Raw genomic sequence first — 17,173 nt, forward strand, 5'->3', positions numbered from 1 at the left:
CGGCAACGGGCACCTCTGGGCTGTAGCTCAGCCAATGAGCATCTGCTCTGGATGAGCAAGGCTCCAGGTTTAATCCCCGGCATCTCCAGGTAAGGGCTGTGAGAGATTCCCAGAAAGATGCTGCCAGTCAGCTAGATGGACCAATGGTCTGACTTGGCATTGAGGCAGCATCCTAAGCAGCCTTGGTTCCCTCTGCTTTGTCATTTCCAGGAATGACTCTTAAGTCTGCTCACTGTTCCTTCAACCTGCTCGTGCTCTTTCTGAAGCCGGAAGAACAAGCAGCTGCAATGCAATTACCCCTCCGTGTGCTCTGAGCAACAACTGTGCTTCAGACTAAGGCATGTCCTCAAGCATCAGGGCCACACTGCAAGGCACCCACTGCTGCATGGGCGACTTTAAGAGGACTAGGCAAATTTAAAAAGCATCTTAAAAAGCAGAGACATCACCTTGCCAACAAAGGTCCATATAGTTAAAGCTATGGTTTTCCCAGTAGTGATGTATGGAAGTGAGAGCTGGACCATAAAGAAGGCTGATCACCGAAGAATTGATGCTTTTGAATTATGGTGCTGGAGGAGACTCTTGAGAGTCCCATGGACTGCAAGAAGATCAAACCTCTCCATTCTGAAGGAAATCAGCCCTGAGTGCTCACTGGAAGGACAGATCGTGAAGCTGAGGCTCCAGTACTTTGGCCACCTCATGAGAAGAGAAGACTCCCTGGAAAAGACCCTGATGTTGGGAAAGATGGAGGGCACAAGGAGAAGGGGACGACAGAGGACGAGATGGTTGGACAATGTTCTCAAAGCTACCAGCATGAGTTTGACCAAACTGCGGGAGGCAGTGGAAGACAGGAGTGCCTGGCGTGCTCTGGTCTATGGGGTCACGAAGAGTCGGACACAACTAAACGACTAAACGATGAGAAGGCAAATTGACGGAGGGTAAGGCTATTGGTGGCTAGAGACAGCATGACCCTGTATACCAGCTGCTGGAAGGGAGAGCACTGTTGCACTTATATCCTGTATGTGGGATTTCCACAGGCATCTGACTGGGCACTCTGAGGATTGCATGCCTAGATAGGCCACTGACCTGGCCAGCAGGGCTATTCTAATGTAGACTTCTGAGCAGCCCTTGACACTGGGGCCCGCCCCCCAAGTGTTTGAAATTCATTGCCATACGGAGAGGTAATTTTATTAGTGTTGCTGGAAAAAGAACTTTGCGGGTTTCTCTATCACCACCTCTGCTTCTCTCTTTGCAAACTGGAGCAGCTCATTTCTAATTGTTCCTTCCGGCATCTTTATTAGGGCTGCCAGTTCTCTGCCCTACAGTGCTGGAGGAAACTTCCCAAAATCACATTGGTGTCTAGCTGCGAGGAGCTCTCCAAGATGTCAGGCAAATATCCTTCGCACATCACCTGCTACATGAGCCTTTTTTTTTAAGCTGGGGATCCTAGGGATTGAACCCGAGGCCGTCTGGACTCAAAGCCTGAGCTCTACCCGTAGAGCTATGGTCCATCCACAGTACATGTCAGAACAAACAGAGCTTGATATGATGTTGAGCTTGCAAGTGGGGAGAACTTCCTCTGCTAAAGTAAAGCTCCAAGAAGGGCAGTGGGTGTGATGCAATGCATCAGAAACACAGAACATGGTACTGGATTCAGGATTAACATGGTACTGCTTATTCTGCTCCCACAAAAACTCAGTATTCATAAAAAGGAGCGGGCAAGCTTCCTGTTCTTGTGGCTGGAAAGGCATGCTTGAAAGTGTGTGGTTAATGCCTCCTGAAATCTCAGCAGCCGGAGAATTGATAAACAAAGACTTCCTAAGCTTGGTTGGCTAGGTGGGGGGAGAAAAACAGGAGTCCAGTGCCTTCTGTTGGTTTTTGTCCATCCCCACTTCCCAACCAGAAAAACCAGGATAAATTAAGTAACACGGAAATGGGGAATAAATTAAACAAGGGAAATTATGCAAGTGTGCTCATTTTTGCCCTAGCATATGGACATTGCAGAACTGAACTTTTGTTGATGCAGAATTTTAATTTGATTTGTTTGAGCAAAGAGTAAACATGGTCCTGCCCTGCACACTGGAAGCAACTACAAGCTAAAGGTCGCTGCTGCAATAATTAGTTTCAATGAGAGAACGTATCAGCTTGCACGCATGATGATTTTCACACCTCAAATACCTAAATTTATCCTTTCATGGGGAGTAACTGAGAGACAAATTATTTTGGAGGAAAGAGCTGGAAACCTGCAATCAGTTTTGCCTAAGGAAGACATGCCCCGTCAGCCTATGTAAGCAATAAGTCTGTACTTGCAGGAGATAATGGGTGTGGCTTCCATTTGTACGACTAGTGTTGTACCTTTGGCAGCGGCAGATCTGACATAGGAGAGGAATTGCAAGGAACATCTTAATGCACATCAGGAATGGAGCAGGGCAGGATTGTTCAGTAGCAACACCAGTCCAGACCTCAGAGAGATTCTGGCAAACGAACCATACTAGGATGCTGGTTCAAAATCAGAAGGCATCCGATAAAGAACCAACTCATGACTAAATGTGCATTGCATGAGTTTGGTTACGCACTGGTGCCACAGCTGCCATTGAAAGGAGTTGCAGATTTACACCTACAAGGCTGGCTTTGAATTGCATGTAGGGCACAGGCCCTTTTCTCTACTTTAAGCGGGCTTTGATTAGGTCAATAGTTTCAGAGGGCTGCTGTTTCCGCTCTGCTCTGCGACCAGAATTCCATCAAGAAGGCATCAAAAAGCAATGCAGACTGAAAATGTGCCCTGCCCTCTATGGGAGCGAGACAACAGAGTTCTTGGTTTGTGTCCAGATCTCTGCACATTAAAAGCCTGCACACAGACATTATATTTCAGCATCTGATTGCTCTGGTATCTGCCGGGTTCACCTCTATGTAGATGCACACCCATTAGAAGCAACTAAAGATCATTCTTTGCTAGGGTGTGACTGCTGCCCAGCTCCAACATAGCAGGAATAGAGGACAGCTTCTCCGACCCATTTGCTATTCTAATTATTTTCAGCCCAAAAAACATCTTGCTAATGGATGCAAGCTGCTGAACAGTTTGCAGGTTTTCTTCCATGCCTTCCCCAATGTGGAGGAAGAACGGGATAAATCCCAAGTACGGAAAAATGGGGATTCCTGACCCACATGACTTTGCCATGAGCTTTAGTGCTAGGCCCCTAAACAGTTAAGTTTGGGCAACCTAGGAAATCTGGAATATTTTTCCCCAGCCCTACTCAAGAGGGTAAAAGCTGACACCCCCAATTCTTTCATGCCAACTGCTGGGGCATAGCAACAGCTTCTCAGCCGAAATTAACGGAAAGCCTCGAGTTAGTTTTACACTTGCTTCCAGGATGCTCACAATTGCTTAGCACATTCTTAGGTGTCACACACTCACAACTATGCTTTCAGTAACTGCATCGGCATTGTTTTTTTAGCAGGCTGTGTGAAAACTAGAGCTGTTGTTTCATTGAATAGTAATAGCCATGCTAGCGCAACAGAACATTATTTACTGATAGTTTAGAAAGAACTCCAGCCATCGTCATTAGCAACTTTTAATCAATGCCACAAGGGTAGCTGTATTCTGGTGCAACAAAAAATATGACAAGAGTGCCTGGTGGCATCTAAAAAGACTATGGCTGCAATCCTAACCATGTCTACTCAGAAGTAAATCTCAATTAATTCAGTGGGGCTTACTCCCAGATAAGTGGGGTCTGTATGATAGCCTAAAATATTTTCAGCAGCCTGACCTCACTTTCTCATTTTATTCCCTCTGTCTTCGGCAACCTTCGCACCATACATTTAAAGAACTTTGATAGCACTTTAGACTGTCATGGCTTCCATCCAAAAACTGTGGGAGCTGTAGTTTGTTTAGGGCAGGCTTCCTCAACCTCGGCCCTCCAGATGTTTTTGGCCTACAACTTCCATGAGCCCTAGCTAGCAGGACCAGTGGTCAGGGATGATGGGAATTGTAGTCTCAAAACATCTGGAGGGCGGAGGGTGAGGAAGCCTGGTTTAGGGTATTGACAGTTATTAGGAGGGCCCTATTCCCTCACAGAGCTACAATTCTCAAGAGTTCCCCGTGGAGAGGTATTTACTGCTAAACCACTCTGGGAATTGTAGCTCCTGAAATAGAATAGGGCTCTTACAACAACTCTCAGCACCCTTAAAAAACTGCAGTTCCCATAATTCTTGGGAGACAGCCATGACTGTTCAAAGTGGTATCACAGAACTTCCAATGTATGCTGTGATTATGGCCTTGATGCCCACGAATATACATATCTGTGAATAAGCGTTCCTACATTATATGAATGGGGCTCTTGTCCCTGAATGTTAGGACTTACAGTAAATCTTCAAGACAACAATACAAGAAAAGAGGCATTTCCCGGTGCTTGCTTAGTCCCTTTCTTCACCCTACTCTACTTCAAGCCAATAAAAGAAGTCTGTTTCTGCAACCAGAGATGATGATGATTATTAAATTTGTATACCATCCTTCATCTGTAGATCTCAACATAAAAACACAAGATAAAAAACACAAAATGCATAATAACAAGAAGAACAGGAACAAACCAATAACCCCATCTGCCCACCCCAAGTTGAATCTTACTTCAACACTAATTATTATAATTAATAATAATACCCCACCCATCTGGCTGGGTTTCCCCAGCCACTCTGGGTGACTTCCAACAAAATATTAAAAATACAATAAAACATCAGACATTAAAAACTTCCCTAAACAGGGCTGCCTTCAGATGTCTTGTAAAATTATGGGACAGCATCTCCCACTACATCTGAGAGCAACCAGCTACCTTTGGGGAAAGCAATAACCCTGGTCCTCGCTGCCATTAGGAGATGGAAAGCTTTCCACAATACATTGTTTGGTTTAATCCAAAGAAACGGCACTTGTGGACTCCCAACTCCTAACCAGAATGGCCAAGGTCACAGATGATGGGAGCTAGAAGTCCAACTATTTCTGGAGAGCCACAGTTTCTCCCACCACCACCGCCAACCCGGGTGTGATCAATAATATTATCAAAGGGATCGAACCTTGAAAAGCTAATGTTTAGGACTCCTGTGATTCAAAATGGGAAAGAGAGGTCTACCACCAACACATTCAAGTAGGAAAATGGGAATCTTCCATTGACTCAGGAAATGCTAGCCTGACTCCTCCCTGGGTCATGTCGTGGGAAACCCCCAAGATATCTGCTGACCAACACAGTGGATGGTTTTCCTCTTTCCACTTGGGACACAATGAGCAAATATAGACGAGGTGGAATTCCCAATTGTGTTTACATATTTTAGTACAGTACTAGAATTTTATTATTCCAGAGTTGCCCCGAATTATTAAAAGCTATTGATTGAAGGATATATCTTTGGAGCACTCTCGACTTCAGACACAAAAAACTTCTTCCAAACTCACAGCTGATGAAAAATAATTTCAAGTCCTAGGCCTCCATTTTTAAAAGCTATTATCAGATCCTGCACACCTTTCCAATTCCTAGATGACAGCATCAAGAGTTTAAGAACCCAAGCAACAAAGCAGCTGGAATTTTTCCAGCCCTATCTTCAAGTGACCGTTAAATGGACCTTTGTTTCTTATTCCAAAAGAAGACCACCTCATGTTTTCTAAGGCTGAGGTGTCAGTGCTAAATGGAAGCAGACCCCAAGGAGGGGGAACCTTATCTACCAGAACCTCATCAAGAAGCCTCAACGAAGGATTAACTCTAAGAGAACTTCACTACCACACAGGCATTCTCCTCTTTGACAATACACAGATTGTACCATGGGAAGAAGAACCCCTGTGCTTCGAATCTTGCAGCACTGCTGTCCCTTTAACCCAAACTTCACCAATCTGGTGTCCTCCGGATGTTTTGGACTACAACTCCCATCAGCCCCAACCAGAATGGTCAATGTCAGGGATGATGGGAGGTGTAGTTCAAAAACACCTGCAGCCCCCAAAAATGTTTCAGTCTAAATAGAGAAACAGATATTTTTGTTCTAACCTTTCTCCTTTTTTTCTATTTACAATACTGCCACTTATTTGAATTTCAAGGAGGAAAAAAAAGGCAAAATCTTCTTTTAGATTTTGAAAACAAGTCCGCAACCTGTACGCTTTTCTACCACAGTCAATTCCATGAATGCCATCAATTAAGCTAAACATCCTTCACTTGAATTTCTCTGCCATTAATTCTGTGCACCAAAATAGTATTCTGGTAATCTCCACCTACCCTAAACACACACACTTAACTAGTCTTCTGTTCGGTTCCTTTCCCACAAGGTTTAGTTCTCACCCTTTATCTCTCTTAATTTAAAAAAACAACAACCCATAAAATAGGTTCTGCCTATTTTTCATCTAAAACGACCGTATTTTATAATTAAATAAGAGGGTAGGTAAAAGAGCTCAGGAAATAATCACAAATTACCAAAACCTGATAGATGGATTATATTCAACACTTATACAAAATTTATAATTGTCCGAACTGTTTCATGTATATGATTTTGTTGCAATCCGCAAAACAACCACATAAGGTACAGTATATCATTATTATAATCACCATGTTTCAGATGAGGAAATGGAATCTGCTGAGGCTGTGTGGCTTGAATAGAAGTAATTTCAGGAGTTACAACACCAACGGTAGATTTGAATTTTATAGTTCAGACACTTAATTATTATGTTACATGCTAAACCACCACATACTGCAACCTCTCACATGCTTTTTCGGCTTGCGTAGAGATTTAATTTCTACTAGTGGTTTCCATTCTTCCTTTACCAATCCCCTTCTCCCTCTCTGATCTCACAATAACCTATCAGCACAGGGGCTGATAGGAACACGGATGGAAGTTGCAGTCCAAAATATCTGGTGGTCCCCGTGTCGGGGAAGGCTCCTCTAAGCCAACCAGTCTGCAACATACATCATGCAAAATATGACTTCAGCATCCTACCTCTTCTGAATTCTCTGTGCCTCCATCTTTGCCACTGCCACTGCTGCCACCACCACCACCACCGCTGCTGCTACCGCTGCTGCTACTGGCTTTCGTAGTGCTTTTAGTAGACTTTGGAGGCTCCTAAGGAGGAAAAAGAACAGGAAAAAAGCACATTCAGATGCACTCTTTTACCAACAGCTTAACAAAGTTCATGGATCCTGCAAGGCAAGCATCATGAAACCCCGACAGAAAAAGAGGGCACCATCCCATAAATAGGCTCCTATACCATGCTCTCCATGTCAGTGCCCAAGAGACACAAACTTCCTGGCGCAAGAGAAAAGTCTGTGTAGGGAAACACACTGATCATCATCCAAGTGCTTCTGCTAGAAAGATCAATTCTCTTCCCTTTAAAAAGGGCACCTGACTCTCTTGAAGTCCCACCCACTGGTGGGGGGCAGCTGCCTGTTTTGCAGCCTGTTGCTCTCTCTGCCTTAGCCAGAGCAGCCGAGTCTCTGCTCCTGCCATCCTCCATGGGAAAGGGCTTATCTGCCAACAGCAAGCAAATGCTAGTAAACTGCTATTTAGAAAGCAGTTTGCAATGCAGGCAGAGAACAAAGACTGGAGGACAAACTGAAAAGAGGTTCTCAAGCTGCAGGGAGGGAGCTCCATTCAACTGGTGTGTGGACAGTCAACAAAATCTGTATTCGGCCTATTTTTTCCACCCTAACACAGACAGAAGCCGTACTGACCAAGGTAGAATTCAATGGGGCGCTCTCTCAGGCAAGTGTGTACAGGCTAGAATCTAAACGAACTTCGTCACAGGTAAGGAAAATACATTTACCAGTTGTATTAAAACATATTTTGCAAGGGAATTTGACCTGCGCCAAGGCATATGTGATGAGCTGCTGCGGAAAATGATGCTTTAGTGAGCCTGTGCAGCATAGTGGTTAAGAGTACTGGACAAGGACTAGGCCAGGGTTCAAATCCTCACTCAGCTATGAAGCTTGCTGGGTGACTTTGAGCCAGCCATTCACTCTCAGACTAGTCTATGGTGCAGGGTTGCTTTGAGGTTAAAATGGGGAGCAGAACGGGCTTGTTTGAGGAAAGGTGGGATAGAAATAATAACAAATAGTATCCATGCTGCAGGACCACTTTTGTTTTTTGCTGTGAAATGCATGTGTTTGATAACCATATTATGAAGATAGATAGATTAAACTTTATTCGCATTAGCCAATGGCCATAGCAACAGTGAAACATTACAGTATACTCAGAAAAGTAAACTTGATATAAGAGCACAATTTAAAGTCCTGAATCAGCCGTCAGTTAGTGGCCCTTATTCCGATTGCCCCTGCTATGAACCTAGCAACCTTTGCTGTTATCTGTTATAACCATACATTGGTACCTCAGGTTAAGTACTTAATTCGTTCCGGAGGTCCGTACTTAACCTAAAGCTGTTCTTAACCTGAAACACTACTTTAGCTAATGGGGCCTCCCACTGCCGCCGCCGGAGCACGGTTTCTGTTCTCATCCTGAAGCAAAGTTCTTAACCTGAAGCACTATTTCTGGGTTAGCGGAGTCTGTAACCTGAAGCGTATGTAACCTGAAGCGTATATAACCCGAGGTACCACTGTATTGTGAAGAGATTCTGTGTTGTGCCTTTAGGTCCATATCCACTGCTCAAATAAAATGTGGGAGAGATCATCAGGAGATTTGGGCTGAGTGTTCATCAGTATGTGGATTATACCTCTCATTTAAATCGGAACCAGGGACTACCTCTGACGGTGACTTGGAAACTACAATTAATCCCAAATGCAGTTGCTAGACTGGTGACTGGGAGCAGCCACCAGGGTCATAGAACACTGGTCCTAAAAGATCTACATTGACTCCCAGTATGCCCTAACAGCTTCAGCCCTGTATACCTAAAAGAGTGTCTCTACCCCCATTATTCGGCTCGGACACTGAAGTCCAGCTCCAAGGGCATTCTGGCCCTTCCCTCATTGCGAGAAGTGATGTTACAAGGAACCAGGCAGAGGGCCTTCTCGGTTCCGCCTTGTGGAACGCCCTCTAGTCAGATGTCAAACAGATAAACAACTACATGACTTTTCGTGGACATCTGAAGGCAGCCCTGTTTCAAGAAGTTTTTAGTGCTTGATGTGAGGTGCCCCCCCCCCCCCCCGGTATATTGCTGGAAGCCGCCCAGAGTGGCCAGGGTAACCCAGTCAGATGGGTGGGGTACAGTGTTAGAAACTAAGATATGAAGCTAGGAGCTAAATGGCACCTTAAATCTAGGTTATGGACACAACAGCGTAATGTCTAGGCACACTTTTTAATAACAAGAATACAAAGCTGAAAATGAATGAACTGCAGCTAAAACATTATGTTCATTTTTCACAGGGTCCAGTCCTTCCCCTGCCCACCCCCCTAATATTCTTAAGAGTGTCTCTTCTCCAGTCTTTGGAGAGTAGATGGAAGTGGGGAGGCAGAAAAAAGGTCCTCCTTTCCTTCCACTCTGCAGTTTTAATATGAAATTTTAGGCACAGTGCTGCACCCAGAGCTCAGAAAAGGCTCGTGCTAATGAAATTCCCTGTCACAAAATGAGCCTAGGACAATGGGAGTTTCGAACACTGGTGGGGTATAAGAAAATTATTATTATTTACATGTTCCTGCTTCATGAAGGTGAACATTAGTACACAGGAACAGGTCTTGTTCTAAGTTCAAAGCCATCTAAAGCCTGGCAGCTGTTTTCCAGGGTTTAGATAGAAGTCTTTCTTGGCCCTACTAAGAGCTTCTGGAAATTGAACATGCAGCCTTCCCTATGCATTGCATGTCCACTTCCACTAGCAGGAATGTTGCACTCATGAACCTTTAGCTCAGCATGCCAACATGCCCCACTTTGCATACTTCCTCTCTGCAACTGATCCACACATTTGTGCCACATGTTGTATGTCGCACAGAGGCGCCACGCCTACATTGCATGTTACATGAATTTGCACTTTACTTCTGGGGTGCTAAGTCTTTCAGACTCTGCTCTGAATCCTAGACTCTGCAGGTTTGTTTGTGTTCTGCATACTTCTGCAGTGTACAGCAGTTCACAGGAGTTCTGTCTTCTATCCCCTTAAAGTTATGCACAAATGCCTGGCCAATGTCTGCACAGGATTCTCTGTGCACTCCCACTTAGCACCCAGAGCCCCACCAGGTGCTTACACTACCTATACAGCCTCCTCTGCATTTGCACATAGCGCACACCTGAACTCTGTGCCCTGCACAAAATAACACAATCAAACCTTTTTTTCAAGATTCTTCCTCTTTACATGCACATGCACACACATCCTTCCTAAATATCGTATCAGCAGTGCCTTTCTACATGGGCTTTGAATTTGCCCCACTTCCACTCCTGCCGCTTGCCTAAATCTGCATTTGCCCCAGTGCCACTTAGGTGTGGTTGCGATGCACTGCGAAAGGCAACAATGACTGTGTACTCTTTTCCGTAACTTTGTGCTTGAAACGCAAGGGTCCGATTTAAAGGGAGCAATCTGTCCTTAGGCCTCCCCCTGCTGCATGGCAAGACAAGTGTGAGGCCTATTGTGCTTGTCTGACCTCCGAATGCAACACCAACACACACACGCGCATCGCGCACACGCCTGCACAGGGAGCCCCCGAACCGGAAGCTATGGACGCGAAGGAAGCATACAAAGAAGCGCAGCGCATCCTCCGCTATCGGTGGGCGCACACTGCATTCTAGGACGCCCAGGCCCAGATCCGTGTTGGGCCCCCCCCCCCGCCTCCGGAACTGCCACGGAGACGGTCACTACTAGATTCCCTCTTTCTCCGCAAGCAAGCAAGCAAGCAAGCAAGCAAGCAAGCAAGCACTCAACCCAACCCAACCGCCCTCCCCGTCCGTGCCATGCAACGGCGCTTGCCTATGCACCATGCTGCGATCGCCTCTTCTCCTCCCTCCCTCGCCTTACTCTCGGCCCCTGCATTTCTCCTTCCACCCCGTCTAGGATGCAACGGCCTCTTGCCCGTCAGCACCCTTGTGTTACGCCGCCGACACCCTCCTCAGCCCGCCTCTCCCCAGGTGCAAGGCTCCTGCACGAGTGCGGACATTTTCTCCCCCGTGTGGGTGCTTGCCTGCCTGCGCGTGTGCGCGCCTAACTCAGGGGGCCCGTGCTCAGAGGCAGTTAACAACAAACGGGCTGTGCATTGTCTGGCCAGGGCGTCTTTTCCGGCAATTAGATTTAAAAGACATATGTATTTGTGTGTTTTGTGTGTATGCTTAACCCACGGATAATAACAAATATGCTGTGCATTGTCTGGCCCGTGCGTCCTCCCTCCACCCTAAATATATATGCATTAGATGTAGATACAGAAATAAAGATACATATGTGCTTGTGTATGCTTAACCCAGGGGGCCCGTGCTTAAGAGTGTAGTAACAAATATGCTGTGCGTTGCCCGGTCAGTGCCTTTCCTATATATATGTGAATCAGATATTGATATAAAGATGTGTGTGTGCGCGCGGGCGCTTGCTTAACCCAAGAGGCCCGTGCTCAGGGGTAATAACAAATATGTGGTGCATTGTCTGGCCAGTGCGCCCTTTCCTACATAGGATATACATACGTGTGTGTGTGTTGCAAACCTAGACCTGCAGGTGTGTGTGAACTGATTTGCTCGTGAGTGTGTGTGTGTGTGTTGCACAGGCACACGGATCCTGCGTCGAAGCCCCGGGCTGCTGCAAGTGCAGCTGCTTCCTGCCCGCGTCCTCGGCCCCCTCGGCGCGCGGGGCGGCTCCACTCCCGGCGGAGGCCCCTAGCTCGTATGCCACCAGGCCCCGGTAAAGGCTTTGGCGCCCGGGCGCTCCCGCCCACCCCACCGCCCCGGCCCTGGGGCGGGGTGGCGCCAGAGAGAGATGGGGGGTGGGCCGGCCCCGGGGCGCCGCCGCCCCCCGCTCGCTCACCTTCTCTTTCTTCAGCTTGTAGGGCATCCCGGACCTCGAAAGCGCTCGCTCGGCCTCCTCTCGTCGCCCTCCCTCGGTTTCTCCTCGCCGCCGCCGCCGCCTCCTCCTCCCTCCTCTGCGCTGGGTTGGGCGAGCCCCCGATTGGACCTGCTCGCCCCAACCTGCCTGGCAACCGCCTCGCTGCCTTCGCTTCATTGGCCGCCGGCGGCCGCGCCGATTTTTGCAATTGGCCGGCCGGTTTGAAGGGCAGCTGGGGAGGGCGGGAGGAGGCCGCTGCCGGTTTTGCAAAAAGGCGCCGCCGCGGTTGTGGGGAAAGCGGGTGGGATTGGAAGAGGAGGAGGGCGCCAAGGGGGGCGAGGGGGCTTCTCTGCCGCCGGCTGCTGGGGGTGGAGGGGCTGCCGGATTATGGATATAGGTCACCATGGCTGCTTCGAATAAGTTGGAAGGGGTGTGGGTGCCGCGACTGGGCGCCCTTTTGTGAAATAAGGGACCAACTGGGGTAGTGCAGCGTGCAGGCCTCTTTCTTTCTCTCTGTGTGTCTCTTTTCTGTGTCATTGTCAAGGAGAAACGCCGATGGAGAAGGCAACCCCGCGAAGTGAAAGGTTGCCGTGAATGAAGCTGCTCCCAAAGAATGGCAACTGCATTGCAGTTATAATTCTTTGCACATGCACACACACACTTAAAAAGTGCCAGCCATTATTAATGTTTCGGTCGCTGCTCCTTCAAGTACGAGGTTCTGCTATTATATGAAGCGGCAAAAAATTAAAAAATAATAATTCAACAATAGGAGGAACCGTAAAATAGATTTTAAAATAATAATAACAATTGAAGACTGTTCTAGGAATATTGGGGTTATACAGCCCAACTCCTAATCAAGATCCACAATCGGTCAGAGAAAATAAAATTGAGAGAGGACCGGAACAATAATTCAGGACCTATTTAAAATTTCAGAACCACATGAGAGAGTTTAAGTGCTGCTTAACATTCCTGTTGAAACTGATGGGGCTTAAGTTAGCTTAGGCTTGGCTGCTTTGTGCCCAACTTTGTCAGGAAAGAATGAAAGTGAAAACAAAAAGGCTGAAATCCTAAACACAACGGACTAGAAGTGAGTTGGGGACAGTATTTAGCTCTGAGCTCCTTGGAGAAAAGAGAATATAAACTGTAACAATCAAGAATACTTAAGATCCAGAATCCACTATCCTAATGCAGTTAAAGACATTTCCAGTGGACCCAGATAGGCATGCAAACGTGGGTGCCCCAACAAAGCAAGGCTGCAATCCAATTGCCGCTTAACCTGGGAGTAAGTCCCACTGAAAACAATGTGACTTGCTTCTGAGGGGAGACAGAAAGACTTGCACTGTATTGTCTGATCAATATCTAGGACAGGGCAATAAAAAAATATTCATCTAAAAAAATTTGAACCATTTTTCAGGAAAATATTCTGAATTATGTAGTGACAACATAACAAACTTTAAAACTCCCAGTAACCTTAAAATAGTATGTACAAACTGCAGCAAGTTGCCCAGTACAATAATAAAAGATAATATAATCAGAAGAAAACAGCACCACTATTTTAGCAGCTCAGTTAAAAGCATTCCATAAAAGCAGCAATGAACAAGTGTGTCTTCAAGCGAGGACTGCTTGAACCCAGCGCAGAGGAGGGAGGAGGACCTGTAGAGCGTTGGCACAGCTTTGCTACAAAAAACGGCTTATGGGCCTGGAGCTTTTGGGGGGGGGATATTATCCAAGGAGGAACATGGTAAGAGTTTTATAAAATGATGGAGAAAGTGAATAAACTTATTCCTCCTTCCCTGTGAAAATAGAGTAAAATGTGCAGCCTAAGTGCAAGCTGTACTGAATTCAGTGGGGTATGGTAACATCTTAAAATGTGCATAGGATTACAGCTTTGGTTGCTAATTTCAGGAATTTTAAAAATGACTTATTTGCACAATGCTTAATTAATTGAGGGAATTAATTGCCGACAGATGTGATGATATACACTAGCATAGATGGCTTTATTTAGAATTAGATGAATCAATGTTCATAAGTTTATCAATGGCTACTAGTCACGAAAGGTGCATAGAAGTTTCCTAGAAGCAACCTAAGGAGCAATTACCGGTAGCTTCATCATACCCAACTTAAGAGCTTCGCAGGGATGCTTGAATGGGTCCTGTCAAAATGCCTTTAGATGGGCCTCAAACCAGGACTCTTCAGCATACTTACCAGGAAGAAAATATGGCATTTACTTTTCTATAAATATGCTTAAAACTGGATGTAGGTCTGACCCAGCAAAGCAACTATCCTATGGAGCACAAATTCCATTCAGGTGGTCCACAGAAATATTGTGGAAGAGTTTAGGGTATCTGCACTTGATTTATTTGTTCCTGATAGTGGAAATTTAGGCCATTTTGACACAGGCTAGATTTATCAAATAGGGCACCAAAGCCCTGGTTTAGGATCTGTGATTTTTATAACAGTATCAATTTCCCCCATGAAATCTACCAGTTAAAGGCAACCTTCTCAGTGCCCCAGCCTGGGGCTGTGATTTTCACAATATAGTGATAGTATTGACAATAATGTTAGTGCTGAAGGGGGGGGGGAGTTTGGTAAGTGGTCAGCCGAGACCCCCCAGCAACTTTGAATTATCTGTGTAGGAAAGGGGTTTAAGAACTGCTGGTTTAGTTCCCAAGCTCTCAAACTGAACGGAGGGAGGACATAAAGCTTTTATTGTACTTCATACTAATCTGCTAGCCAGATTTCAACCAAACAAAATGACAATTCTCGATAAGGTGTTTTTAAACAAAAACCCCCACAAAAAAACCCTAAATGTTTAGATTATTTTTGAAGAGATACATAAACAAGCAGAGCAATATAAAACAAACATCAGCAATCATACTGCAGTAAGGATACAAAATAAACACTGGGTGATCATCAGCAAACTCTTATATCAGAACTAAAATGAAGAGATCAGGAGATCATTATCAGGACTTTCAATAAAGAAAATGTGTTTCTCATTTTTTGCTTTAGTTTTTTTGTTCTCTAACCCAAAGACCAATGGTGCCTTTGAACTGGATCAAGCCAGATAGATTTCTGGGAATCAGTTGGAAGGTTTAGACCACTTTGTTAGACCACATAGGTTATAAATGGGTACCATGTACCATCAAACAGGCCCTTTTTATTTCATTCCCCTTAGCTGTCTGTCTGTTGCATTCAGCCAGTTTTTCTCCTACTGCCAGATTCCAGGCCTTTGCCATCAATTGATAATAAGGTATGATAATGCAAATGTATCACAATCTCTAAGCACGCAGCCCTTAATAAATAAATAAATAAGGATTGAAGGTCTTGTAAATGGCTTTCTGCGTTGTTTCAGGGAATATGGACATGCATGTGAGACTAGGGTCCATCAGAATAAGTTGCTTATCTATTCAAGGAAACAGAATACAAACAGAAACCTATGGGCAAGACTAGCCATGGTAAAGCAGTTGCCAGAACTGACAATCTGTACCTCCTGTCTGGCTCTTTTCCCAGCAGTTGTGAACTCCATTGGGGAGGTGCTCTCTGTGCTCTGAACTCTTTGTGCCCTTGAAGACAAAGGAGGAGGGAATTAAAGTACAGTAGGACCAGCAGGCTCCTGTCCGTGGCTGGGGAAACCCAGCCAGAAGGGTGGGGTATAAATAAAAACATCATCATTATTATTTGTTGTTATTAATCTGTTGCAGCCTCAGTCCTCATCTGCAGCTGCCTGTCCTACACCTGCAGTGCTGTCTGACTCTTCTTCCTCTCTCTCACTCAAGCCGGTTGCTTGTTTAGCATCCAACCATTGTGCCCTACTCGTCATCCTCTGACCTGTCTTAGTGCTCCACAACCACTACCTTGGTTCCAAGCCTTCCCCTGCTGTTGCTGCTGCTGCTGCTGCTGCTGAAGAAGAAGAAGAAGAGTTTGGATTTAATATCCCATTTTATCAGTACCCTTAGGAGTCTCAAAGCGGCTAACATTCTCCTTTTCCTTCCTCCCCCACAACAAACACTCTGTAAGGTGAGTGAGACTGAGAGACTTCAAAGAAGTGTGACTGGCCCAAGGTCACCCAGCAGCTGCATGTGGAGGAGCGGAGACGCAAACCTGGTTCACCAGATTACGAGACTACCGCTCTTAACCACTACACCACACTGGCTCCCAGTTCTGAAGCTTCTCTGGTTCTCCCAACACCCCTAGAGCCCATTTTGGGGGATGCAGGGGGAAGAGAGGAGGAAAAGCCCTATTGTGCAAGTGGAAGTCCTGCATGGCTTCCATTGACGAGGGAATCCTACCCTTTGGTTCTAGTAGATATTTAAATGAGGTTTTAGATAGGGGGATTCATCCTGATGTGTCATCCCAGGACGGTGTCTGTGTCATAAAGTAATCATGTTTATTTGCTAAAAACCCGTGGTCAACACAAAAATATGGGCATAATCAACCTGAGAGAGACATATAAGTACAGTTGTTTTACTGCTTTTTCTCCATGACCCTGGAACACTGGGATACTGGGACACTCCCTCCTCCTAACGTAATTTCTCTCACTCAGTCACAGACCAGACGTTGCTTTCAACGTCTCACACACTCAAAACATTCACTGGAGTGTCCCCACACGCACATTCAGAAAAACCCATGCACCTCCCCCAATCCCCTTTTTTACCAAAAAACCAAAACCACAACCGGCAGCACTTCACGACTTCGACCGGGGCCCAAGAGCACCTTTGTTTACTGCTTCTTCTGGGCACAAAAACCAACAACCAACCACAACCGGCAGCGCTTTGACTTCGACCGGGGCCCAACAGCACCCTTTTTGCTGCTTTTCTGGGCAAAACCAACAACCAACCACAACCGGCAGTGCTTAGACTTCAACCGGGGCCCAGCAGCACCTTTACTGCTTTTTCTGGGCGACACCAAAACCAGTGGCACTTCTTCTACCCTACTGGTGGAGCTGATCAAACTCTCTTTGCTTCCACCTAAACCATGTGGAGCTTGCTCCCACCTATACCCTGTGGAGCTTACCTTTTTCCTTGAGGTACCTTCCTTCGGCCGTAGTTCTATTGGAAATTTGCTCCAAGTTGGGGTTGTTGTTTTCTTTCTATTTCTTTCCCCCCTTTTAAGTATTTAAACCAGTACAAATAGAAAAACAACACGAACTCTGGACAATACTGAAGAAAAGCCAACCTAAAATCTTACCATGGAAATAAGGACTGCCGCGTGGTAGGTTCCATAATGACCTCAATTAGACATTTTGGATAGTTTCCAGTTTC

The 17,173-nt window shown here is 45.8% G+C and overlaps 1 protein-coding gene and 1 long non-coding RNA gene across 4 annotated transcripts in view; both read right to left on the reverse strand.

The window, feature by feature from the left end:
- PPP2R5D (protein phosphatase 2 regulatory subunit B'delta) overlaps positions 1-11,996 on the reverse strand; it is a 60,232-nt gene extending 48,236 nt beyond the window's left edge. For both annotated transcript variants that reach the window (XM_081188589.1, XM_081188588.1), the window contains exons 1-2: positions 11,895-11,996; positions 6,958-7,080 (exon numbers count right to left, since the gene is read on the reverse strand). In XM_081188589.1, the coding sequence (XP_081044715.1) occupies positions 6,958-7,080; positions 11,895-11,921 (150 nt within the window). In that variant the 5' untranslated portion in view covers positions 11,922-11,996. The remainder of the gene's footprint in view (positions 1-6,957; positions 7,081-11,894) is intronic.
- Positions 11,997-16,447: 4,451 nt separating this feature from the next.
- On the reverse strand, positions 16,448-16,959 carry LOC308584177. 2 transcript variants are annotated; one of them, XR_014006577.1, is made up of 2 exons: positions 16,793-16,959; positions 16,448-16,625 (listed from the first exon to the last, which is right to left on the reverse strand). It is a non-coding gene; the product is annotated as an uncharacterized lncRNA (long non-coding RNA). The 2 variants fall into 2 exon arrangements; XR_014006578.1 differs by lacking the exon at positions 16,793-16,959 and adding an exon at positions 16,712-16,741.
- Between the last annotated feature and the right edge of the window lie 214 nt (positions 16,960-17,173).

Source organism: Podarcis bocagei (assembly GCF_964188305.1).
Source record: "Podarcis bocagei genome assembly, chromosome: 3".
In the NCBI taxonomy this organism is placed as follows: domain Eukaryota; kingdom Metazoa; phylum Chordata; class Lepidosauria; order Squamata; family Lacertidae; genus Podarcis; species Podarcis bocagei.